The 27589-nt window shown below is 43.1% G+C and overlaps 2 protein-coding genes across 2 annotated transcripts in view; both read left to right on the top strand.

Moving 5' to 3' along the window:
* The first annotated feature begins 6 nt into the window (after positions 1–6).
* Positions 7–23352, top strand: LOC120023020 (putative Polycomb group protein ASXL2). The gene is made up of 12 exons (XM_038966970.1): positions 7–164; positions 3183–3265; positions 4570–4678; positions 6648–6840; positions 11382–11500; positions 14507–14612; positions 14896–14955; positions 15217–15380; positions 16202–16298; positions 16557–16662; positions 16861–18028; positions 18163–23352. Exons 1-12 carry the CDS (start codon positions 108–110, stop codon positions 20344–20346), a joined length of 4446 nt encoding a protein of 1481 aa, XP_038822898.1. The 5' UTR covers positions 7–107; the 3' UTR covers positions 20347–23352.
* A 1810-nt stretch (positions 23353–25162) lies between these two features.
* LOC120023019 (dystrobrevin beta-like) overlaps positions 25163–27589 on the top strand; it is a 36502-nt gene continuing 34075 nt past the window's right edge. The window contains exon 1 of the mRNA XM_038966969.1: positions 25163–25727. The gene's annotated coding sequence lies outside the window, so the exon portion shown is untranslated. The remainder of the gene's footprint in view (positions 25728–27589) is intronic.

Below are 27589 nucleotides of genomic sequence, written 5' to 3'. Positions count from 1 at the left end.
GTAAAATACCAATATGGCAGAAGCGGTGGGTCTTGCGCGGTAACTAAAGCAACATAACACAGGAGCACACTGTCAAATTCAACACTAATCAGTACAAGACCGCAGCGATGAGGGAGAGACAGAAGAAAAAGAAGGGGAGGACATGGGCAGAAGCTGCTAAAACGGTATTTACTGTCGTTCTATTCAACGTTTGTTGTGCTTGTTTTCCCTTCGCTCCCACTAGTACAACTGTGTTTATGAGTTCATGACCCACTGGTGCAGACGAAATGTTGCTTATGCAATGCAAGGCCTTCTTGTCGGCTAGACAAGCACTGGAAGTCCATCAAGATTTGCTTGATAGTCTTGTGGTTTCATTTACAGCAAATAGCTATATCAATGTGTCCATGTAGCTTACAATTGTAGATAGGAAATTGTGAAGAGACATCATTCTTGTTTCGACCGCATACCTACGTATTATTGAGAAAAATAACGTCTGTCTTGCGCTGTAAAGTAAACACCAAAGTGTTGCGCTAGCGTAGAGCTAGCCAGTTAGCAAGCTATGTTAGCTCTGAAATTCAATTTGACAGCTTGTTCTGAATTAATAAAATACATTGAAACATGCCCGTTGTCAAGTGTCTAAGTTAGATCTCCAGCTTAGCTCTAATCGCCCCATGTTGGTGGACACAAGCTCTAACGTTCGCTAATGACCGATGAAAGACAGCTAGCATGATAGCCAGCATTGCTAAGCTACAATAGTTGGCTAGCTAGTAACTTAACTATAGCTAGCTAGCTAACGTTAGTACATCAGTAGTGTTTATAAACAATTTATAAAGGTGTTTTAGCTACCTGGTCACTGTATTGGCCATTCAGTAATAGTAAAATGCTTAGCTATAGCTACATGTATTAGCAAATCATTGCTGTTACATTGTAAGCAAACACACTGACACACACTATATATACAAAAGTATGTGGACACCCCTGGATTCGGTTATTTCAACCACACCCGTTGCTGACAGGTGTATAAAATCGAGCACAACGCCATGCAATCTCCATAGACAAACATTGGCAGTAGAATGTCCTTACTGAAGAGCTTAGTGACTTTCAACGTGGTACCGTCATAGGATGCCACCTTTCCAACAAGTCAGTTCGTCAAATTTCTCCCCTGCTAGAGCTGCCCCGGTCAACTGTAAGTGCTGTTATTGTGAAGTGGAAACGTCTAGGAGCAACAACGGCTCAGCCGCGAAGTGGTAGGCCACACAAGCTCACAGAACGGGACCGCCGAGTGCTGAAGCACATAGCGTGTTAAAATCATCTGGCCTCGGTTGCAACACTCACGAACGAGTTCCAAACTGCCTCTGGAAGCAATGTCAGAACAAGAACTGTTCATCGGCAGCCTAAGATCACCATTCGAAATGCCAGACATCAGCTGGAGTGGTGTAAAGCTCGTCGACATTGGACTCTGGAGCAGTGAAAACACGTTCTCTGGAGTGATGAATCTGGGTTTGGCGAATGCCAGTAGAACGCTACCTGCCCCAATGCATAGTGCCAACTGTAAAGTTTGGTGGGTCTGGGGCTGTTTTTCATGGATCGGTCTAGGCCACTTATTTCCAGTGAAGGGAAATCTTATTGCTGCAGCATACAATGACATTCTAGACGATTCTGTACTTCCAACTTTGTGGCAACCGTTTGGGGAAGGCCCTTTTCAGCTGTGCACAAAGCAAAGTCCATACAGGAAATGGTTTGTCCGGCCTGCACAGAGCCCTGACCTCAACCACATCGAACACCTTTGGGATGAATTGGAACGCCGACTGTGAGCCAGGCCTAATCGCTCAACATCAGTGCTCGACCTCACTAATGCTCTTGTGGCTGATTGGAAGCAAGTCCCATAGCAATGTTCCAACATCTAGTGGAAAGCCTTCCCAGAAGAGTGGAGGCTGTTATAGCAGTGAAGGGGGGACCAACTCCATATTAATGTCCATGATTTTGGAATGAGATGTTCAACGAGCAGGTGTCCACATACTTTTGGTCATGTAGTGTAGCTACTTCTACTAGCTAGTTGTCTGGAAACCCGACGTTGAATTGGATTGAATTCTACATGGGGCAGAAATTTGTGTTTGAACCATTAAAGTTTCCTTTCAGGACCTCTACAAGCCAGAATGTTTAATAAAATGATATTTTAAAGTACTTTATTGGTTGTCCTTGCTGTTGGTCCTTTTGATGTTTGGAATGTGAGACAATATCCACAGGAAAGTATGATTACATGAACTTTATGTAATTATACTTTCCTGTGGATTCCTTTTCTCACAATCCAACCCCCCAAAAGAACCAACCGCACCGACAACCGGTAAAGTGCTTTTAAAATATCATTTTATTCAACATTTTGGCATGCAGATGTCATGAGAGGACACTTTCCTGATTCAAACACTCATTTCTGCTGACATACAATTCAATTCAACGTCTGGTTTCCAGGCTACTAGCTAGGTAGCTAACAGGACTACTATTCATATGAAAATCTTTGTGACATGTCATGGCTATGATGGTGGTGGGTGGTGTGATGGTCGTGCTTAGTCTTTCTCTTCTTACACAAATACACACACAAAGGAAGGGAATCATGTTTTGATGAGGTCATTTAGCTCTGTCTTATTCCCAGCAAGACATCTATTCTTTTGACACTGGGCAAAGGCATGCAGTACATAGCTACATCATTGGGCGGGAGTTGTCGACAGGCTCAGTCCCAGAGGTTGACTTTCTTGTCTAAATCAGCAACACCACTAATGACTTAAAAACTCAGGGGTCGTATCCGAAGGAGTGCTTATCTAGGATCAGGTCCTCCCTGTCTGCCTAATCTTATTCCCTGTGATCTAAAAGGCTAAACTGATTCTAAATCAGTACTTGTATTCAGAGTCAGAGCTATGACATGACAGCAGCGAAACTATAGAACAGCTCAGTAGAAGCTTGCTCATTGGACATGCTGTAGCGTTTTTCATTTGACCTCATATGTCAGCGCAATTTCATACTCCTAGGTACAACTATAGAATCGTGGGTTGATGATAATGTGTAGTAACACCGTAAGCAATGTGAGTACTAGGACAGGTGGAAGTATGTTGTTGTCTTTAGGCTAGATGTTGTTTACATTCCTCAAGTGGTTTTAAGCATGTATTACACTGCAATCCATTGACATATTTTGTGCTGTATTTTTTCAGGTATTGGAAAAGTACCCGAACACACCCATGAGCCACAAAGAGATCCTACAGGTGATCCAGAGGGAGAGACTGAAAGAGATCAGGTAAATGAACCGGTTCTCATATGTTTTCTGTGTGTTCTCAAAGGTCCCTTCTTAGACTCCATCTTAGACTCCTTCTTTAGCTTCCTTTAGTCCCCATCCCTGTTTGGACTTCCGTTTTGATACACAGGATCGGGGCCCGTATTCATAAAGTGTATTGAGTTCGAGTGCTGATCTAGGATCAGTTTTGTTCTTTTAGATCACAATGAGTAAGATCACATGTACAGGGTGGGACCTGATCCTAGATAAGCATTCCTACTCTGAGACGTTTTATGAATAATTTCCTCTTGTATGATTGATTGCTCATGTTCTTTCTCTTTTTATGTTCCTTTTCTTGTTTGTAATTATTACATTCACATAATTCTAATTATTTAATTTCTTTTTTTGTTGAATTTTTTTCACTCTTGTCATCCAGAAGGTAAGACAAAGCTAGTTTTGCCCAACCCCGTCCCTTGACTATCTCACTAAAATGTTGTTTTATTTTTCCTATTGCATGTTATTTACAACTTGTAACAACCAAGTTTCAGCATGGCATTACGAACATGTTATTGAATGTTATTTACAACTTGTAACAACAAGTTTCAGCATGGCATTACGAACATGTTATTGAATGTTATTTACAACTTGTAACAACAAGTTTCAGCATGGCATTACGAACATGTTATTGAATGTTATTTACAACTTGTAACAACCAAGTTTCAGCATGGCATTACGAACATGTTATTGAATGTTATTTACAACTTGTAACAACAAGTTTCAGCATGGCATTACGAACATGTTATTGAATGTTATTTACAACTTGTAACAACCAAGTTTCAGCATGGCATTACGAACATGTTATTGAATGTTATTTACAACTTGTAACAACAAGTTTCAGCATGGCATTACGAACATGTTATTGAATGTTATTTACAACTTGTAACAACCAAGTTTCAGCATGGCATTACGAACATGTTATTGCAATGTTAGGTATTGTTATTACAGCCAACACAGCCTAATAATTTCATCAGTTGCTGTTATACTCAGAATACAGTACATTGGTGCTTGATTCACACTATAGGGCCAAACTGAGCCAGGCCAAGCCGAACTGTACTGGGTTGGCCAGCTTGGCCTGGCTATGGTTCCACCATCGTTGCTGAAACTATGCTGGAAAGGGCAATGTGAAATCAAAAGGTCAGAGCGAGCACAGTACAGTTCAAGTCAGCTCTTTATTGTGAATCAGGCATTACTGTCTCCCTCCGGTGGCCAATCAGCTGTCTGCTTCATTGAGTGTAACTGGCTGTGTTCCCTTTTCCCCTGTTACCTAGTGGTACTTCCCCGCTGGCATGTCTTAATGCTATGCTCCACACCAACTCTCGCAGTGACGAAGGGATCTTTTACAAAGTACCTGGGCGAATGGGGGTCTACACACTGAAGGTCAGTTTCTCATTTCTATGAATCAAACGCATGTAACAAATGAATGCTGACAAGTGAGATTGACATAGAGTTTTCAGATATGCCTGACATTTTTTACTAATAGTCAGTGCTACATTGTAAAAAATGATATGTTAAAAGAAGGACATTTGAAAAGTAGAGCAACATTATGACTCACACAGCGAGCTTATCAGAACATTAGACATTCACATGAATCATTGTTCATTGCTCTGAATGTTAGGAGGTACTCAAAGCAGTCCGTGTTATTGGGGTGTGTACTATCTTATGGGGGCGTGTACTATCTTATGGGGGCAGGTACTATCTTATGGGGGTGTGTACTATCTTATGGGGGCGTGTACTATCTTATGGGGGCAGGTACTATCTTATGGGGGCGTGTACTATCTTATGGGGGTGTGTACTGTATATACATGTATATATACAGTTGAAGTCGGAAATTCCCTGTCTTAAGTCAGTTAGGATCACCACTTTATTTTAAGAATGTGAAATGTCAGAATAATAGTAGAGAGAATTATTTATTTCAGCTTTTATTTCTTTCATCACATTCCCAGTGGGTCAGAAGTTTACATACACTCAATTAGTATTTGGTAGCATTGCCTTTAAATTGTTTAACTCAGGTCAAACGTTTCGGGTGGCCTTCCACAAGCTTCGCACAATAAGTTTGGTGAATTTTGGCCCATTCCTCCTGACAGAGCTGGTGTAACTGAGTCAGGTTTGTAGGCCTCCTTGCTCACACACGCTTTTTCAGGTCTGCCCACACATTTTCTATAGGATTGAGGTCAGGGCTTTGTGATGGCCGCTCCAATACCTTGACTTTGTTGTCCTTAAGCCATTTTGCCACAACTTTGGAAGTATGCTTGGGGTCATTGTCCATTTGGAAGACCCATTTGCGACCAAGCTTTACTTCCTGACTGATGTCTTGAGATGTTGCTTCAATATATCCACATCATTTTCCTACCTCATGAAGCCGTCTATTTTGTGAAGTGCACCAATTCCTCCTGCAGCAAAGCACCCCCACAACATGATGCTGCCACCCTCGTGCTTCACGGTTTGGATGGTGTTCTTCGGCTTGCAAGCCTCCCCCTTTTTCCTCCAAACATAACGATGGTCATGATGGCCAAACAGTTCTATTTTTGTTTCATCAGACCAGAGGACATTTCCTCAAAAAGTACGATCTTTGTCCCCATGTGCAGTTGCAAACCGTAGTCTGGCTTTTTTATGGCGGTTTTGGAGCAGTGGCTTCTTCCTTGCTGAGCGGCCTTTCAGGTTATGTCGATATAGGACTCGTTTTACTGTGGATATCGATACTTTTGTACCTGTTTCCTCCAGCATCTTCACAAGGTCCTTTGCTGTTGTTCTGGGATTGATTTGCACTTTTCGCACCAAAGTACGTTTGTCTCCTTCCTGAGCGGTATTGTTTGTACAGATGAACGTGGTACCTTCAGGTGTTTGGAAATTGCTCCCAAGGATGAACCAGACTTGTGGAGGTCTACAATTTTTTTTTCTGAGGTCTTGGCTGATTTCTTTTGATTTTCCCATGATGTCAAGCAAAGAGGCACTGAGTTTGAAGGTAGGCCTTGAAATACATCCACAGGTACACCTCCAATAGGCTAATTGACATCATTTGAGTCAATCAGAAGCTTTTTAAGCCATGACATCATTTTCTGGAATTTTCCAATCAGTTTAAAGGCACAGTTAACTTAGTGTATGTAAACTTCTGACCCACTGGAATTGTGATACAGTGAATTATAAGTGAAATAATCTGTCTGTAAACAATTGTTCGGAAAAATTACTTGTGGCAAAATGGCAGATGTCCTAACCGACTTGCCAAAACTATAGTTTGTTAACAAGAAATTTGTGGAGTGGTTGAAAACGAGTTTTAATGACTCCAACCTAAGTGTATGTAAACTTCCGACTTCAACTGTATATGTGTATGTTGTGTGTCTGTGAATAGAAGGACATTGGGGACGTGGTGAAGGAACTGTCTGAGGAGGGGTCAGAGGAGGGGTCGGAGGTGAAGGAGCTGTCTGAGGAGGGGTCGGAGGAGGATGGTAGTGATAATCTGTCTGATTCCCAGAGAAGCACAGAGAACAACAACTACAACGCTAACAACCAGGAGGGCAGGAGGGGACGGTGGAGGAGGAGAGGTACGCTACTACTTCACAATATATTTACAACATCACTCCTTTTAATGAGGCAATGGGGAGGAGGAGAGGTAGGATATACAGGTAACTGACAAAATAGAGGAAACACCAACATACAGTTGGGCCACCACCAGCCAGAACAGCTTCAATGCACCTTGGCATCGATTATACTGTACAAGTTCCTGGAACTGCATTGGAGGGATGCGACAGTATTCTTCCATGAGAAATTCCATAATTAGGTGTTTTGTTGATGGTGGTGGAAAACTCTGTCTCAGGCACAGCTTCAGAATCTGGTGACTGAGATGGAAATGGCATATTGTTTAAATCGTTTTCATGCTCATCAAACTATTCTGTGACCACTCGTGTCCTGTGGATGGGGGCATGGTCATCCTATGGGGGCATAGCCTGCCCCAGAGAGGAAGAGGCGAAGCGAGAGGTTTTACTCCACCAAAAATCTGTCCACGAAAAGAAGCCCACGAAATGAGGAATCTTTGTATGGAGGTCAATGATAGAGAGTCGAATTTGGTATTTTAAAAAAATGCTCATTTGCTATGTGACGCTTATTTGGTCAAATAGAAGTTTTGAAATGGTTAGGTTGTTACGAATGCACTGATATAAGTGGACGCACGTGGCATTTCAGCAACTTAACAAAAAAAACTGCTTTATATCGGAGTTGTGCCTGTTGTCATAGAGATATTTAGAGGACTCTTCATGGATATAACCCGCTTTAGCATGGGCATTGCCAATGAGGGGTTCCACCATTTTAAAGTAGTCAACTAGGGTGGGGATTCCTATGATTTGGGAGCAATCAGCGAATGAAGAAGAATAAGTGACAGATTGATGCTACCCATGCTGTCACAGATGCTATTTTTTAAATTTTTAAAAATTACATTTCACCTTTATTTAACCAGGTAGGCCAGTTGAGAACAAGTTCTCATTTACATCTGCGACCTGGCCAAGATAAAGCAAAGCAGTGCGACAAAAAACAACATAGAGTTACACATGGGATGAACAAAAGTACAGTCAATAACACAATATAAACATCTATATACAGTGTGTGTAAATGGAGTAATGAGGTAGGGCAATAAATAGGCCGTAGTAGCAAAGTAATTACAATTTAGCTAATTAACACTGAAGTGATAGATGTGCAGATGATGATGTGCAAGTAGAAATACTTGTGGGCAAAAAAGTAAATAAAAACAATATGGGGATGAGGTAGGTAGTTGGGTGGGCTATATACAGATGGGCTATGTACAGCTGCAGCGATCGGTTAGCTGCTCAGATAGCTGATACTTCAAGTTAGTGAGGGAGATATAAGTCTCCAACTTCAGTGATTTTTGCAATTCGTTCCAGTCATTGGCAGCAGAGAACTGGAAGGAAAGGCGGCCAAAGTGAGTGTTGGCTTTGGAGATGACCAGCGAGATATACCTGCTGGAGCGCGTGCTGTGGGTGGGTGTTGTTATGGTGACCAGTGAGCTGAGATAAGGCGGAGCTTTACCTAGCAAAGACTTATAGATGACCTGGAGCCAGTGGGCCTGGCGACGAGAGCATACAGGTCGCAGTGGTGGGTGGTATATGGGGCTTTGGTGACAAAACAGATGGCACTGTGATAGACTGCATCCAGTTCGCTGAGTAGTGTTGGAGGCTATTTTGTAGATGACATCGCCGAAGTCAAGGATCGGTGGATAGTCAGTTTTACGAGGGTATGTTTGGCAGCATGAGTGAAGGAGGCTTTGTTGCGAAATAGGAAGCTGATTCTAGATTTAATTTTGGATTGGAGATGCTTCAAATGAGTCTGGAAGGAGAGTTGACAGTCCAGCCAGACACCTAGATATTTGTAGTTGTCCACATATTCTAAGTCAGAACCGTCCAGAGTAGTGATGCTGGTTGGGTGGGCGGGTTCAGGCAGCGATCGGTTGAAGAGCATGCATTTAGTTTTACTAGCGTTTAAGAGCAGTTGGAGGCCACGGAAGGAGAGTTGTATGGCATTGAAGCTCGTTTTGAGGTTTGTTAACACAGTGTCCAAAGAAGGGCCAGATGTATACAGAATGGTGTCGTCTGCGTAGAGGTGGATCAAGGAATCACCCGCAGCAAGAGCAACATCATTGATATATACAGAGAAAAGAGTCGGCCCGAGAATTGAACCCTGTGGTACCTCCATAGGGACTGCCAGAGGTCCGGACAACAGGCCCTCCAATTTGACACACTGAACTCTATCTGAGAAGTAGTTGGTGAACCAGGCAAGGCAGTCATTTGAGAAACAAAGGTTGTTGAGTCTGCCGATAAGAATGTGGTGATTGACAGAGTCGAAAGCCTTGGTCAGGTCGATGAAGACGGCTGCACAGTACTGTCTTTTATCGATGGCGGTAATGATATCGTTTAGTACCTTGAGCGTGGCTGAGGTGCAACCGTGACCAGCTCGGAACCAGATTGCACAGGTACGGTGGGATTCGAAATGGTCAGTGATCTGTTTGTTAACTTGGCTTTCAAAGACTTTAGAAAGGCAGGGCAGGATGGATATAGGTCTGTAACAGTTTGGGTCTAGAGTGTCTCCCCCTTTGAAGAGGGGGATGACCGCGGCAGCTTTCCAGTGGTTAGAAATCTTTGACGATACGAAAGAGAGGTTGAACAGACTAGTAATAGGGGTTGTAACAATGGCTGCAGATCATTTTAGAAGAGAGGGTCCAGATTGTCTCGCCAGGCTGATTTGTACGGGTCCAGGTTTTGCAGCTCTTTCAGAACATCAGCTATCTGGATTTGGGTGAAGGAGATGCTGGGGAGGCTTGGGCAAGTAGCTGTGCGGGGTGCGGAGCTGTTGGCCGGGGTTGGGGTAGCCAGGAGGAAAGCATGGCCAGCCATAGAGAAATTCTCGATTAACGTGGATTTATCGGTGGTGACAGTGTTTCCTAGCCTCAGTGCAGTGGGCAGCTGGGAGGAGGTGCTCTTATTCTCCATGGACTTTACAGTCCCATAACTTTTTGGAGTTAGAGCTACAGGATGCAAATTTCTGTCTGAAAAAGCTAGCCTTTGCTTTCCTAACTGACTGTGTGTATTGGTTCCGGACTTCCCTGAAAAGTTGCATGTCGCAGGGACTATTTGATGCTAGTGCAGTACGCCACAGGATGTTTTTGTGCTGGTCGAGGGCAGTCAGGTCTGGAGTGAACCAAGGGCTATATCTGTTCTTAGTTCTACATTTTTTGAAAGGGGCATGCTTATTTAAGATGGTGAGGAAATTACTTTTAAAGAACAACCAGGCATCCTCAACTGTTATAGCTATAATGGCACAGATACAAAGATGATTCCTCTGTCTATCTCTATGGCCTGTTGTGTACACAAGTATCTGCCCTCTCATTGGCTAGAATGGTCCCACCTGATCTTGCCTCTTCCCACCTGCCTTTCATCTTTGAGGACATGTATTTACATTTTTAGAGCGGTCACTGAAATATCTTGTCAATATATTAGACATTCTTGGCCTGCCCAGCATTTTTATACATGACCCTAAGCATGATGGGATGTTAATAGCTTAATTAACTCAGGAACCACACCTGTGTGGAAAGCATCTGCTTTCAAAATACTTTGTATCCCTCATTTACTCAAGTGTTTCCATTATTTTGGCAGTTGCCTGTATTTCAGCTTCACCTTTTTCCATGATGATTAGGCTATATAATTGCACTACTTGAAATTGACTGAAATGGGTGCTGATGCTCATTTGGGTGCAGACGTTACTCTTTATAACTTGGTGCCTGGCCCACCCAAACATGAAGTTATTGTGGTGTTTCTATTTTCACTATTGAGTTTGCAGCTTTACATCTTGTGATAAATACTGTACATACATCAGACTGTTTCCCATCTTAGTAACACTTTAGAAGGAGTTTAAGTTTCGGCCATTTCTGTCATAATTTTTTTCCTGTTATAACAGGAAATCTTTTTTTTTTTTTTTTTTAAATGATGTTTGAGCCACACTTCCTCATGTACTCATATGAATGAGTTAAGGAACCGTTGAAACAAAGTAATAGCTTATCTACTGAACACAAGGACATCTTGTTTTCTGTTTTTGTTTTCTATTGTTATTGTTTTTAATACCATTGCAAAAAAAATCCATCAGAGCAAATGCTATCAAAAGAACCACAGAGACACAAGTCAAAGGGTTACAGCTACGGTGAGTGAGAAATGAACATGCAAGCCTTGTAAAAAAACAGGAAATAGCTGTTGTTTTAAGTAATCTTGCTACTAGCAGGTGGGTTTTTTGGTGTTTGAAAAGACAATTCTTCATTTAAAAAGGCAAAAATGTTGTGTATGTTTCCATCAATCTTTTTGATTAATTAATTAACTATATGCAACAGATTTGATAGTGTATGATCTCAAAAAAACATATCTACTTTGGTGTATCCATCTTAAAGATGAACTGAAACACTAAAATAACATCAATTTCATGTTGAAATTTCAGCTTTTTGGATGTTAACGTTGGGGGTTGATGTTTCTAAGCCTAATAATGTGTTGTTGACTGTCTATCTAAGTTGTGCTATGTTGTGTTTCCTTCCCAGGGCCCTCCAAGCTGCCGCCTGATCCGTTGTCTCCTCAGCCACGCTGTTCATCTCCCTCTGTCCCCAGCAGCAAGCTCATCTCTCCCTCACAGAAACACTGCAAGAAGGCCCTCAAACAGGTACAGTAGGCCACTGTGCTGATGCTCCATCGTCTTCGGTATCAATTTCACTGGTTAATAGAGATGTAAAAGAGATGTTTTCTCAACAAGACTAACCTAATAAAGGTTAAATAAGGTCCTACTGCTGACCTGTTGCCTCCTGAGTGCCTATCAGTGTCTCAGTGATGCTCCCTGTGCTAATATAGCTCTAATTTCTGAAATGTGGCTAAAGACACCAGTTTTGTAGAATAAAATACCAGTTTTGTCAAATAAATGCAGACATGACGTTCACGGTGCTTGTTAAATTTAACTGCTTCTTTGTTTCAAAAACATATTGTGTAAGTTATTTTAAAAACACAATGGGGGTGTGGGGTGAGAGGGGAAAATAAACGCCTTTTGCTGAGTTGTATTAATTTCCTCACAAACCTTCCCATTGGTCTTCCTTAGCTTGCATCTGAAATGGCAACCTATTCCCTATATAGTGCACTACTTTTTACCAGAGCCCTGCTGGCCCTGGTCAAAAGTAGTGCACTATATTGGGTGCCACTTTGGTTGCCCCATTAGCCTTTTGTGCTCTGCATAATTAGATTTCAGTTGATTGCAGATCGTAATGAGTTCCATCTGCAATACTGTGGAATTTTCAGCTGTGTGTGTAAAAACAGTTTTACGGGTTTATTGGGCCAAAAGAAACCCTAGTCAGATGAAGATTTGGCTCCAAGGTGAGGCACACAGAGTAGACATTGGGTTTATTTTTTAGTCCACCTGGCCTTGCTGCTATTCCAGTTTCAACTGTTCTGCCTGCGGTTATGGAACCGCCACCTGTCCCAGACCTGCTGTTTTCAACTCTTAATGATCGGCTATGAAAAGCCAACTGAAAATTATTCATGATTATTATTTGACCATGCTTGTCACTTATGAACATTTTGAACATCTTGGCATAGTTCTGTTATAATCTCCACCCGGCACAGCCAGAAGAGGACTGGCCACCCCTCATAGCCTGGTTCCTCTCTAGGTTTCTTCCTAGGTTTTGGCCTTTCTAGGGAGTTTTTCCTAGCCACCGTGCTTCTACACCTGCATTGCTTGCTGTTTGGGGTTTTAGGCTGGGTTTCTGTACAGTACTTCGAGATATTAGCTGATGTACGAAGGGCTATATAAAATAAACTTGATTGATTGATTGATATTTTCCATCTGTAACTGTTATATACTGGGGCGGCAGGTAGCCTAGTGGTTAGAGCGTTGGTTGCAAGATCAAATCCCCGAGCTGACAAGGTAAAAATCTGTTGATCTGCCCCTGAACGAGGCAGTTAACCCACTGTTTCTAGGCCGTCATTGAAAATAAGAATTTGTTCTTAACTGACTTGCCTAGTTAAATAAAGGTTAAATTAAGAAAAAAATATTATAATAAATACTGTAAAAATAGAAAGAATGAAGAATAGTGAATGATTTGGTCTCATGAAAATGTATGCTAATGCAACTTATTTCATTGTGGCATTTAAACAAATAATTTACCCATTAGACAGTACGACTAATTTGCGATAGTGAAAGTGGTGATGATTCTAAACTCAGCAAAAAAAGAAACGTCCCTTTTTCAGGACCCTGTCTTTCAAAGATAATCCGTAAAAATCCAAATAACTTCACAGATCTTCATTGTTAAGGGTTTAAACACTGTTTCCCATGCTTGTTCAATGAACCATAAACAGTTAATGAACATGCACCTGTGGAATGGTCGTTTTGACACTAACAGCTTACAGACGGTAGGCAATTAAGGTCACAGTTATGAAAACTTAGGACACTAAAGAGGCCTTTCTACTGACTCTGAAAAACACCAAAAGAAAGATGCCCAGGGTCCCTGCTCATCTGCGTGAATGTGCCTTAGGCATGAGGACTGCTGATGTGGCCAGGGCAATAAATTGCCATGTCCATACTGTGAGACGCCTAAGACAGTGCTACAGGAGGGACAGCTGATCTCCCTCGCAGTGGCAGACCACGTGTAACAACACCTGCACAGGATCGGTACATCCGAACATCACACCTGCGGGACAGGTACAGGATGACAACAACAATTGCCAGAGTTACACCAGGAACGCACAATCCCTCCATCAGTGCTCAGACTGTCCGCAATAGGCTGAGAGAGGCTGGACTGAAGGCTTGTAGGCCTGTTGTAAGGCAGGTCCTCACCAGACATCGACCGGCAACAACGTCGCCTATGGGCACAAACCCACCGTCGCTGGACCAGACAAGACTGGCAAAAAGTGCTCTTCACTGACGAATCGCGGCTTTGTCTCACCAGGAGTGATGGTCGGATTTGGGTTTATCGTCGCAGGAATGAGCGTTACACCGAGGCCTGTACTCTGGGGCGGGATCGATTTGGAGGTGGAGGGTCGTCACGGTCTGGGGCGGTGTGTCACAGCATCATCGGACTGAGCTTGTTGTCATTGCAGGCAATTTCAACGCTGTGCGTTACAGCGAAGTCATCCTTCTCCCTCATGTGGTAACCTTCCTGCAGGCTCATCCTGACATGACCCTCCAGCATGACAATGCCACCAGCCATACTGCTCGTTGTTAAGTTTGCTGAAAATAAACGCAGTTGACAGTGAGAGGACGTTTATTTTTGTGCTGAGTTTAGAATACATCACATGATATACACTACACATTTGGTTCAAAATGTCAATTAGAAACTGGGTGGTTCGAGCCCTGAATGCTGATTGGCTGACAACCGTGGTATATCAGACCGTATACCACGGGTATGACGAAAACATTTATTTTTACTGCGCTAATTATGTTAGTAACCAGTTTATAATAGTAATAAGGCACCTTGGGGGTTTGTGGTATATGGCCAATATACCACAGCTAAGGACTGTATCCATGTTGGGTCTTGCCTAAGCTGTGGTATATTGGCCATATACCACACCCCCTTGGGCCTTAATGCTTAATTAAACCACGTAGAGTCTAAGACAGGAGCTGGCATTCATCTTGGCACTGGTAAATAATCTATGATTTTCCTTCTTCCTCTTCTCTGTCCCCCAGGCCCTGAAGCAGCAGCAGCAGAGGAACCAGCGGAGACAAGGGGGCATGCCCACAACCTCCAGCCCTAGACTACTGCTTAAGACTGACACCATTGCCAGTAAGACCGGTAGGTGGCAGACTTCCACATATCCAGTACACTACGTTGTTGATATACATCCTTAGTAGAAGCCTACAGGAAACACAAACAATCACTGTCGATGATGATCAGTGGTCATCTCAAGTCTAACACTAGTCTATATCCTTATACAAAGCAGTGTGCTTATGGCTTTCTTATCCAAGTTCTAAAAAAGGGGGCGAAACATTTTAAATGTAGTGTATCCACTTGTGTGGCTAAATTGTGTTTAAATCTAATCGTGTTCCTCTCTCTCTCTCTCTGTCTGACCAAGCAGACTCCTGTCCTGCTGCTGGTACCAGGAAGATGTCCCAGAGGTCCAGTCGACTCAGTGCACGTCAGTAGTAGACTCATTCAGCTCGTCTTTGTCCTTTACATATAGCAGGCGTATACATGCCAGTCTGTTGGACTGGTCCCAGATCTGTTTGTGCTGTCTTGCCAACTCCTATGGTTATTGACACGTCAAACATAGCAACAACCATAGAAGTTGTCTACAGCACAAACAGATCTGGGACCAGGCTCAGTATAGTACCAAGTCTCTGTATCCTCTCTTGTTGTTTTGTATGATTTTACTCTTCTCTTGTGTTGTTGTCTCCAGGGCAACTGAAGCGTACCAAGTGTGCAGAGATAGACGTTGAGACACCAGACTCTATCCTGGTTAACACCAACCTGCGTGCCCTGATCAACAAACACACCTTCTCTGTCCTGCCCACAGAGTGCCAAGAGAGGCTACTGACGCTACTGCCTGAGGGCGACCAACAGGTGGGGCCATACTAGATATCATCAGGTCTCTAGCGACAGAGAGGTTTAAAACCAAGAGACTCAACTTGCGCTTAATTCCTGTAATCGTCCACCTGTATAATTCCTGTTTTCATTATTCGGATTCCGTTGCAAAACGTTTAGTCTGTTGCGAAACGTCTTGCAACAGGAACCGTTTACTCCAAATGGAAAATGTTTTGCAAAGAAAACTAAAGTTTATGGTGGACAATTTCAGGTAGGTTCCTCCCCGTTTTGTTCCGTTTGCCCTGTTTGGTTCCTAGGGTAAACGGTAAATGCTTTCCGTTGCAAAGCGTTTTGCAACAGACAAAACATTTTGCAACAGGATCCGACTAATGAATACACCCCAGGTATTTGCAGGACATAATCACATGGTGAGTCTCTCTTTATGTACTGATGATGGTGATTATAGTGATGATGATTATAGTGATAGTGATGATATTATAGTGATAATGATGATAGTGATGATGATGATTATAGTGATAGTGATGATAGTATAGTGATAATGATGATAGTGATGATGATGATTATAGTGATAGTGATGGTGATGATTAGTGATACTTATGATGATGATTAGTGATAATGATGATTATGATAGTGATGATGATGATAGTGATGATGATTATAGTGATAATGATGGTGATGATGATGATTAGTGATAATGATAATTATGATAGTGATGATGATTATAGTGATAATGATGGTGATGATGATGATTAGTGAAAATTATGATGATAGTGATGATGATGATGCTGCAGTTTGTCATGATGATGATGTACATAATACGTCTCTGTCTGTATCTCTAGGCCTGTATGGATGGTCTGTTGAAGGTCACCAGTTCTGCCTTAAACAATGAGTTTTTCACATCAGCAGCTCAGTCCTGGAAGGAACGACTGGCGGAAGGTCAGTGCTTCTAACCTGATCCGAGATCTGTTTGTGCTCTCTTGCTTGATGGTCTTTGGCTTGATAATGACCATTGGCAAGACCGCACAAACAGATCTTGGACCAGGTGATTGTGTTTCTGCTTCAAAATAGAACATGGATAAAATGTGTTAATACTCAACTATTAAAGTTTTCATAAAAATTGCTATTTTTCATATTTCTAGTAACTGTTTTTTTTAAATGTCTCGTAAACCTTTTTATATTTTCCAAACCACCCAGGTGAGTTCACTCCTGAGTTGCAGCTGAGAATGCGTCAGGAGATTGAGAAGGGGAAGAAGGTGGAGCATTGGAAGGAGAGCTTCTTTGAGAACTACTATGGTGAAAAGTAAGTCATTTTTTTCAGGGCTGGAATCTTTAAAATATAAAGCAATTATTGTTATATCAAGCTTTATTTCTCAGAGACCAAACTTGCTACTTGTAATTTATATACTTTAAACATTCTTGAGTTATCCTTTCTTTATGCAGTTGGCTGATCTCTCACTCTCATTCTGTATGTCTCCCCCCTCCCTCTCTTTCTATCCAGCTCTGGACTCAGCTTAGAGGAATCCAAAGAGCTGCTTGAGTCTGGTCTCAGTTTGGAGCTCTCAGCCACCAAAGCCCAGTCGTCTCCTCCATCACAGCCACGTCCTGCTGGCCAAGTACTGCAAGACGCCAAGATCCCTGCGAACAGCTGCCAGACTCGCTCTTCAGAGAGGAGGCTCCGATCTTCATCACTGCCCATAAACCCGACATGTAAACCCATAGAACCTACCAAGTCAAGGCCAGAGCCTGTTCAAGACGAACCAGTAGCAGTCCCACCCGTTGTACTACCGGTGCTGCCAAAGATCGTTCAGAAGACACTGGAGGTTGAGTACCCCAGACACAGGACTCGTAGTAGAGGTTTATCCCTACCTATAGTGGCAGTGGAGGCAGCTCTTGTGCGGAGACATGATGTGGTGGATTCAACCTCAACGGTTACTCCACTTGGAGACAAGCAGAAGGAGAAAGATGAGGAGCAGGATTTGAAAGAAGCCCAGCCAGACACCCCCCAGTACCCTGAGATCCCCCCGTCCCCTGAGATCCCCCCGTCTCCTGAGATCCCCCCGTCCCCTGAGATCCCCCCTTCCCCTGAGATCCCCCCGTCCCCTGAGATCCCCTCGTCCCCTGAGATCCCCCCGTCCCCTGAGATCCCCCCGTCCCCTGAGATCCCCCCGTCCCCTGAGATCCCCCCGTCCCCTGAGATCCCCCCGTCCCCTGAGATCCCCTCGTCCCCTGAGATCCCCCCGTCCCCTGAGATCCCCCCGTCCCCTGAGATCCCACCATCCCCTGCCCAGGAGAGTCATCCAGAGGTCTGCCCCCAGATGAAGCTCAGTTCATCACTGCCCATCGACCTTCCAGAGCCTCTGGGAGTAGACAAGCATAGTGGGGAGAGGAGGGAAGATGTTGGCGTTACACCAGAGAGAGGAGCCTCAGCCCCTGTGTCAGTCACCTCTGTATCCGCCCCTGTATCCGCCCCTGTACCCACCCCTGTACCCACCACCCCTGTACCCACCACCCCATCCCCAGAGCCGTTGAAAAGGAAGTCCTCGTCCAGTGAACAGGAAGTAGAGCTGACTCCAGAGAAGAGGGCCCGCATCACTCCACCAGCAGTATCTGTGGTAACCTCTCCAGCAGCCACAGTAACAACAGCAGAGACAGTGCCCCCGCTTCAGGTAACAATGTAATATTGTATATTGGAATGTATTTGTGGTGAATAAAAGCGTCAGGTACATTTAGACCAAATGTGTCTACTAACACCAGGAAGGCCCACAATTTTTTTAAATGTCTTGTTCACTTTGTTTTTCAGATTACTGTGTCGCGAATCCTATCAGTCCCAGTCCTTGCATCTCCAACCCAGGTGTCCCCCAGGACCCCTCTCCCTGTCTCCCTCAGTCCCAGTCCCAGCCCTGGTCCTAGCCCTGGACGCATTGGTGCTCGCACTCTGGCTGACATCAAGGCTAAAGCCCAGCTAGCCCGGACCCAACGTGCAGCAGCAGCTGCAGCGAGCTCCTTCTCTAAAGGTGCAGTACCAGGCCCAGGACCAGGAGGAGGCAATGGAGAGCAAGGAAACCATAGAGCTTCAGCTCAGACCCTCCACTCCAGACCCTCCTCCTCCACCCAAAGCTCCACCCAATCTCAGTCAACCACCAAGCTGCCAGCAAGCCTCACCATTGGTCAATCTACCTGTCAATCACCCGATGCAGTCACCACACTAGCCCACTCCCGTTCTGTCCAATCAGGCTCCTCTGTGCCCTTTGACCTTAGCCTGTCTCAAAGAGGCTCCAACACCAGCAGAGCGTCTCTCACTGATGATCGACAGAGAGGCTACTCTGCTGGTAACATGAGCCCAGGTTTTCTGATGGGGCCTCAACATGGGAACAGTCAACATACATCACACCCATCAGGTCCCCAGTCAACCTCTAGCCTCACTTCATCTGTGTGTGGTGTGAAGAGCCAGTATGTATCTGGAGGCTCCATGGCAGCCAGGGCTAGCCACTTCATCCCAGCCAACAACCCCCTGGTCACATCTCTCCTCCAGGGGAAAGAGGTTCCTCTGGAACAGATCCTCCCCAAGCCGCTGGCCAAGGCAGAGGTCCAGGTGGCCCAGACCAAACCCTCCCATGATGACAAATGGAAGATAAAGTCCCACAGCACAGCCGGGACAGCCAGTGGTGAAAGCCAGAGTCAGTACCTACACTCTGGTGGTGTGGAGGACAACAGTAGATCCAAACAGCAAGGATCCATAGGCTGCTCCCCCTCTGCCATACCTGGAACAAGAGCAGGTAAGTTGGCAGAGCTCCAGCACCATCAAAGGGAAACACCTAACAAAGACATCCAGGAGCAGATCCTCAGGGCTCTGATGCAGAGGGCCACCCAGCAGCACCAGAACCAGCCGTATGGGGTCTCAGGCGAGGCTCAGCGTGCCCAGTTTGGAGCCTGCAATCTAGGGCACCAGGAGGAGTGTGGGGATCGTCCCCGGTTCTCCGCGGGGTTCCCTGGAAGGAAGAGGATGTCCAGGCCTGCCATGTCAGGGCACTACCTCCTCAATGTTTCCACGTACGGACGAGGCTCAGAGAGCAGTAAACGCTCCCACCCATTGGCTACCGCCAACACCTCACTGACCCCTCTGGCCAATCTGAAGAGAGAACACACAGAGGGAGAGGAGCTGGCTAACGAAGGGGAGGAGTCAGTGGAGAATAAGCCTCCTTCTCATTCTAACTCAGCCGGAGGAGTCAAGATGGAACAGCAGGGCTTCTCAATCACAAAAATGGGTGAAGCTCTGGGCTTTCAGCGCTGTTCCAGGATAAAGTCTGAGTCTCCATCAGTGGAGGGCTGTCCACCGGAACGGAAGGACAAAAGTTTAGCCAGTACAGAGAGAGACAGTGGCACTTCTGCAAGAGCCAAAGAAACCAACCTTTTCACCCAATCACAGCACAGGAGGCACCTGGAACTTTGCAATAGTAAACAGGGTGGTCATTCTGAGCCATATTGGGTATCTGTATCTCCCCACGTGGGGACCATGGACCCCAGTCACCCCAGTACTCACCAGCATCCGTCTGCCTTTCAAACCCAGAGACCTCCAATCAATAATCAGGAATCCATGGTGGGGTCCTGCTACAGTGGCACCATCAGCATGTCTGTACCTCACACTCTGAGTCTGAACCACAGTGCTGCTGTTTCAGGTACCGCTTCCAGCACCTCCCTCTCTGTGTCAGGTAATGGTGGGGACAGCGGCAGTGGCACCGGCAGTGTCATGTCTTTCTCAGTGACCGTCACTACCATACCTGCCGGTCACCCTTTGGACCACATAAACCAGGGGGAGGGGTCTCCAGAGCAGGGGTGTATGGAGGTATCTGGTATAGAGGACGTTCAGTCTAAATGCTACTGCCGACTCAAAGCTATGATCATGTGTAAAGGGTGTGGGGCCTTCTGCCATGACGATTGCATTGGCCCTTCGAAACTCTGTGTCTCGTGTCTAGTGGTACGATAAAACGAATAATGTTAGAAATGTAGAAATGATTTGTTTCAAATCTTTATTGTTGCACCAAGGAATAAGTTAGCATCAAGTAATCTACCATTGTCAAGAAGTAGTTACCAGCAGGGTTGGGGTCAATTCGATTTCAATTCAGGAAGTAAACTGATTTGAATTCCGATTCTAATTTTCTCACAGAAAAAAAGGGGAATTGCAAAGTCAGTTTATTTCCTGAATTGATTAAATTGAAGTGGGATTGACCCGAACCATGGTTACCAGGGTAAAATGCACAGTGGCCATACTAAACCCAACCCATGGTTTTCAGTGGGGAGGCAAAGCATTTACGCTAGACGATCATAGTCTTGTTTAATCTGTTCCATCTGAGAAAGACTGGTTTGTTTTGGCCAATTCACAGTAGTAGTTTTGTTTTGAACTGTTCAAATCAAATCTGCACCTTTCAGACTTGAGACATGTTGAATCTTGGCAATACTTTGCACTTGGACATGTTAGTGTTCTATATTTTTGTAAAGATAGTTTAGATTTTTAAAAAGAAAGAAAAAAATGAATGTTGCTATTTTTGTAGAACGTAATAACACTGTTGTTATGTTAAAGACTGCCACTCCTTGTTGTGGAGTTTAAGTTCTGATGTTTAAAAAGGTGAAGAAGGGAGTTCAATGAGGTTTGCGTGTAGGTGGGGGAGTACAAATATACTGATTTATATCGATTTTAAAGGTTGCAATCAATCATTTATATATTTACAGTACTAGAAACAGTCTTACAGATATATAACAATGAGAATAGATATTTGAAATTATTATTTTGATTATAAAAAATATGTCACAATGATTGCACTTAGCTTTTCTAAGTACTAACACTTACTGGGCAAAGGACTTGAATGACAGCTCTACTGTGTGTATACTGTACACTATACATGTAGTGTACACTGTACATGTAGTGTACACTATACAAGTAGTGTACAGCCTTCGTACTCTAACATGGTGTTGAAAAGTTAAAGCACTTCACAGATAAATGGATAAATAGTGCCCTTCGAGGAGCAAGCTGAGTAGCCTGGTTCCAGATCTGTTTGTATTGTTTTACGACAGTGGCCATAGGAGTTGTCAATACAGTACTAACATATCTGCGGCAAGACTACTAACTAAGATCTTTCCCATTTCAGTCTAAGGTCATTGGTGAAGTTTTACCGACACCGTGAACCTTCATTGCCTCCTAAAACCTTGACTTAAAGATATTGTCTCATGACGCATTATTTTTCATACGTGGATGCTTGTTTGTGGATAGCAACGTAACTATTAGCCGTGATGTACAGTTAAAACACTCAGAGAAAGAAGGGAGTAAAATGTATTATTCTTTTGCTTTGTAAATATTGTCTTTAAGCTATATTTAGAAATGAATTCTCTATCTAAGCTTTATGTACGTTGCTTAAGCATATCCAACATTATATCCAACATTATATGTTTTTATTGCAAAAGAGTTTATATCTCTAAAAGAAACTACGCAAAAATGTGTATTTAAACGCTAAATGCTGTACTCTCAAGAAACCATTCAAAGTATAGGCTCCTGGTATATACAGGTTGATAGGGAGGTAGAGGTACAGTTTACTACATATAAAGCAAAGGCACATAATATTGGTATGCATGGTGATTGCAATTATAAAATCTAAATGTATCAATCATATTTTTGAATGATCTGACTAAAACTAAAGATAGTTGCTGAGTACCGGTATATTTTATAGAAATCATTTCCATGGTAACATGCCAAAGTCACCTCATGAAAACTAAAAGATCAGATCTCTTTTTTTTTAATGTCTGACTAGTTAAAGAAAGTAATATATTTTAAGTCATATATTTTAATATAAAAAATCTATTTACAAATCTTTTTTTTTAAAGAACAGGGTATTTTTTTTTAAATGTTTTTGTTTGAGTGGACAGACCAATTACTTTTGTAACAGAAAAAAATCCCCAGGTTTTCTGATTCTGTATGTCCTTTTCCACTGAAGTCCTGCCTGGAATATTTTAACCCTCTGAACTGAATGCTCTTGTAATGACTTTGGTTAATAAGATAAGGGTCTTTGTTTTATGTCTTACACATATTTCCAGCATTAACTATGTGCTTTATTTAGGGAAAAATTAATGCCTGTAAATTAACAATACAATTTCATGGCACCGTTTGTAAGTGGTCGGTGGATTGGATCCAGGCTCTGTGTGTGTGTGTGTGTGTGTGTGTGTGTGTGTGTGTGTGTGTGTGTGTGTGTGTGTGTGTGTGTGTGTGTGTGTGTGTGTGTGTGTGTGTGTGTGTGTGTGTGTGTGTGTGTGTGTGTGTGTGTGTGTATATATATATATGTGTATCACATGATTCTCAAAAAGTTTAAAGTCTACGTCCCAAATAGCACCCTATTCCTTTATAATGTTGGGAATAGGGCGCCAATTGGGAAGCAACCAAATGGTTCAGAAATGGAGGGTTCATATTTTGTAAGGATATAAAAGAGACCTTATATTTATGATTTCCCCTCTATCATTGCAAACTTTTTTGCAAAAAATATTTTAAAAAATCTGTTGACTGACTTGTGATGGTGGCTGGATTGCAAAGAGAAAGTTGTTTTTACCTACAGTACATTTTGTAAACAGGCAGCTAACGTCTTTATTGATGAATAATTGATTTAGTAGCCTACTCAACTTTGTCCTTTTTCTCAAACCTTGATTGACTTTTTTTTAAAGCAATTGACAGCCTAAATTCAGAGGGATATATTGATTAGATTAATTTTGAAACCTAAGGACAAAAAATAAAGGTTGAGGATAGATTTGGGGGAAAGTGTTTTCTAAGTGTCATCGGGCAATCAATAATGGTTTGAAAATGTCTGTTTGCTTGTCTTGTGAAGGGTACATTCCCCTCTGTCTGTGTCATTTTTGCTGTTTTTAGATTTTAAAGTCTCCATTTTAAAATGCAGGTGAATGTAATATAGTAATCAGCACTTGTCAACAAAGAATAAATAACAATGTGAAAACATTTTGATTGTGTGTGACATTTGTATGTCAATCAAATTCAATCAAACATATTTTACAAAGCCCTTTTTACATCAACAGTTGTCACAAAGTGCTTGACAGAGACCCGGTCTAGACCCCGAAGAGAAAGCAATACAGAAGCACAGTAGCCAGGAAGAACTCCCTAGATGGAAGGGACCTAGGAGGAAACCAAGAGAGGAACCAGATCATACTCTTCTGGCTGGTGGATCATACTCTTCTGGCTGTAACTGTTATGTGACTCTACTCTAATACTAGTACAACTTACACAATAGGCATACTATCAGTACCACATCATATTAAGACAGTAGGCTTTTACACTTGCCTCATCTTTTTCACTCCACTAAGAAGAGATACAATCCCCAGTTCAGATGCAATGTTGTTTCCATATTACACATGATAAAAATATGCTACAGAGAAAGTATATTGTTGATTGGAATGTTGTAGCATACCTGCTGACTATCCCATATATCATATAATTATTATGCACATAAAATATATCAACAAACTGGGGTCTTGAGTGGTGTTTACTGTGCGCCCGTCTCTACGCTGTGTGATGCGCGCGCAGCCCCATCTTGCTCGCCCGCGCTTTGCTGTCTTCGGGTGTTCGGTTGTTCATGATGCTGAGGAGAGAGCGCGGCGCTCGTACACTTTTATGAGACGCCACCACCGAAGATTTTTATAACTAACACAAGATAGACCAGAGCCTGTCGTGTCCAATGAATCATAGTGGGCAGAGCCAAGCACGAGCTAGTGAGATTCTATTTGTGCGTTCTAGACTGTTCCTACTGTGTGAAGTGCGCGTGTGCATTAACTAAATTCGCCCTAAACAGCAGCATTTTTAGAGACTTTGGCAAAGGGTAAAGTCTCCTACTGCCGGCCACCGGGCTTCCTCTCATCACCATATTTGGTAGTGAGTGGAAACGCCAACCGGATGCTTCACATTTATACATCCGGTGAAATATGTGTCTCATTGTTCTATCTGTGCCACCACCGTAATTCTGAGTCGTAGGCTATGAAACAGGAAACGCACTGGATATGGTACAGTTTATGTATAATATCAATCGTTTTGCATTGCTCGGTCAGCAATAACGAACGAATGCGGACAGACAGGTGAGACTGAGTGCAGCGATGATTCACGAAGGAAATATCCTGACTACTTATATCCTCTTCATCTGATGTTGATGCTATAAACGTCACTTGCGTGATTTTCAAACTGGTAAGGCTAATTATATGTATAATTTTCATTTAAATAGCCTATAGAGTGGAGAAGGCACATCTAAATTAGGCTACTACACATTTATTAGGGTAGATATTTAGGGTACATTATCATATCGCATATTCCTTTAAGATGCATCACACGACACACTCATATTGCGGAAACAAGGTGAATAGGGAGTTAAAACAGCAGTATGGCCGCGTAGATCGTTCGGTTCCTTCCAGATCTGAGACGCATAAAGTATTGTAAAGCTAATGATTCGTCACCGAGAACGTGGATGGTGTTTTCGCCTTTCGAGCCCTATAAGCCCTAGTCCTCCGTATGTTGACTCACTTAAAATTATGTTATCATTAGCTAGGATACCTACTCGGCTAGGTGCGGTAGATATATCACTGCGTTATTCAAATGACACATTTATTATTTTAGTGTGTGCTGTGATGCTCCTATAGAGGCTGATGCGCTTGAGTTCATTCATTGCAAATGAAACCCGTAGAATGACGTAATGCTTGGCGATAGGCCTACTATCACCGATGTATTTGCATTTCGTTTAGGTTGACCTTATTATATTAAAAACGCTGATATGCCTAATAATGCAGATGATATAGCTCAGGCCGTTTGGCATTTGATGATGGATGATCATCACCGTCATCTATGGAGCGCAGTTTGGGTATTTTTGTGTCAAAAAAGATACACCTCAAATAACACTAATTGACGTGTCAAATAAGCTTTTATTTTGAAGAGTCAAATAACAAAATTATAGACTGTCTTGTGCGCTGAATTTGCATGCGCAAGCCAAGCGCCAGCACTATGGTCTAAAGCACTGTCAAAGTGAAACAAAAAGTCTGCAAACAAGCACACACAGACCACGATGTGTTTACAGTACCGCGTTGGTAATAAACCATTATTTGTTCGATCGACTGGGAAAACGTCTGTGTGAGCATTTGAAATAAAACCAGGATCTGAAATGTTAGCTAAGTAGTGCAACATTCTCCCCGACATGCAACCAGACACGGGGAGAAAAGATTGATCCTGCAGCTTCTGCCAGCCATATCCCAAACAGTTGCACCTAATTCATCCTAGCTAGTCAAAATACAGAATAAATAAGGATTTTGTCAACATTGATGACCGTTTGGAAACTGGAGGTAGGCTGTTTCTCTGCTACGTTGACTTCGGTTTGCAGTATGACAAAGTCACTCACATATCTTTGATGCAGATGTTTTTAGCAACTTTTTGGGGTTACCTAGCTAACACTCAATGCAAACAGCCTGAAAACAATGAGCAGAAACTGCATTAATTGTCATTATTCTTAGCAATGGTATTGCTACGGCAGCCACGTGTTGTTCTCCTATTAAAATCGAACTTCCATTAATGAAAATAACTAGCTAGTTAGTAGGCCTTTTGCCCCGAGCCAGATACTTTTGAGGAGATAGGACACACCGTTGGAATTGTATTAACGCCCATTGTGTACGTTGCCCCGACGTCGTCAATGGGCCGCGCGTTGCATTCTTGGACAAGGACTGTCCAAGGACTGAATGGGAGTCAATTGGGCGCTAGCTCAAAAACCCAACAAGAAGTATAAACATTACAAATGTTTTCCGAGATTTGAGATAATTATCTTGTTCTTTGTAATATCGTATAGCTTTGGGATCCTGACATTACATACGTTCGAGGAAAATAGGCACATTTATCGACTCATACCCTGAATCTGAGTAGGGGGTTGAATGGCGATGGCCTTAGCAACCGTGGTACCTGGCATGACAACGTGAACGCGATTGGTCGACAGTATGCTGAGTGGGGCGTTAAACGTTGCACATGTTCATTGGCCAATGGGATCTCCTTTCTCCAATATCTCTGCCCACGCTATCGTTATAAGCAGGGCTAGCGTGGCTTGATAGGGCCGGGTCCGACCATAATCGATACGAAATTAAAACTCTTATAAATTAGGGGTATTTTAGACGATGACACCTAGCTACCTAACTAGCTACAGAAACAGATGTCGCTTTGCTATGTTTTGGAGTAGATTGTTTGCACCAACATATTTTTCTGACCAAGCGCAGGTTTCCCAAAAACATATTAAGCCTGAATTTATCCTGTGTTTGACAGCAAAAGCAAGCTAGCAGGACGGTATCCGTTGCTATGTTGATTTCAGTAAACAAACAGTGCAAATCAACATCCGGTAGAAAACAAGCTACAGTTGAAATATTTAAACTCTGGCGGCATGGCCCGTCTACCTTGGCGGCTGATAACATTCACCGCCAGCCGTAAAGGTATTTACCGTGGTACTCTCATTGAAAACCATGACTTCCAGTTGCGTCTAACTCGAGCATGGGTGTGGGTCTACCTCGTTCGGTAGCGCAGTTGCGCGTGACAACTTCCCAGCGTCGTAGCATACGTTTTGGTGAATCACTGTTACATGAAATACGAGTGATAGTGTAATCACCATCACTACGATCATTATCACAATAACCACTGCTTTACCTTTATGGTGGCTTAGTAGACCTGCCCATTTTTATTTACAGTAAGCATGTAATTTAATGATCAATGTAAAGCCAGTTTCAGGTTGGATATTCGACGGATATTTGCGCTTTCAAACCTCAATAGCTTTCAAACCACTTGAGCCACAGACTCCAAATAAGTGTCATGATGTTGGAAAAATTGCGCACTTATTTTCACAATTTGGAAATTACTTCGCTTTGCAAAGCTAATAAACGTGTAAATGTGAGCAGCATTTTGTATTCCTAGTTGGATTAGTTAGTACACACGTTTTTTTATTCTCAAATTTCAATAGCTCCTTGGTCGTGTGACCTACTGACTTCAAACAAGGTTCAGAATGTCCACTGACTACCCTTCTATATTGCACATTTTAATCTCACACGATTTTACATTAATTTGCCTGCTCTGCCCCCCTGAAGGACAGTTTCACTCGCACACCTATTCACTTGGGCCTTCTCCTTGGGGCCTTCCTGACCTCCAGGCAGGCCCCCATTGACCTGGTGACCTCTGA

This window comes from Salvelinus namaycush, chromosome 28 (genome assembly GCF_016432855.1).
Source record: "Salvelinus namaycush isolate Seneca chromosome 28, SaNama_1.0, whole genome shotgun sequence".
NCBI classification, from domain to species: domain Eukaryota; kingdom Metazoa; phylum Chordata; class Actinopteri; order Salmoniformes; family Salmonidae; genus Salvelinus; species Salvelinus namaycush.
The sequence above is the reverse complement of the archived record's forward strand: the minus strand, read 5'-3'. Positions and strand labels throughout refer to the sequence as shown.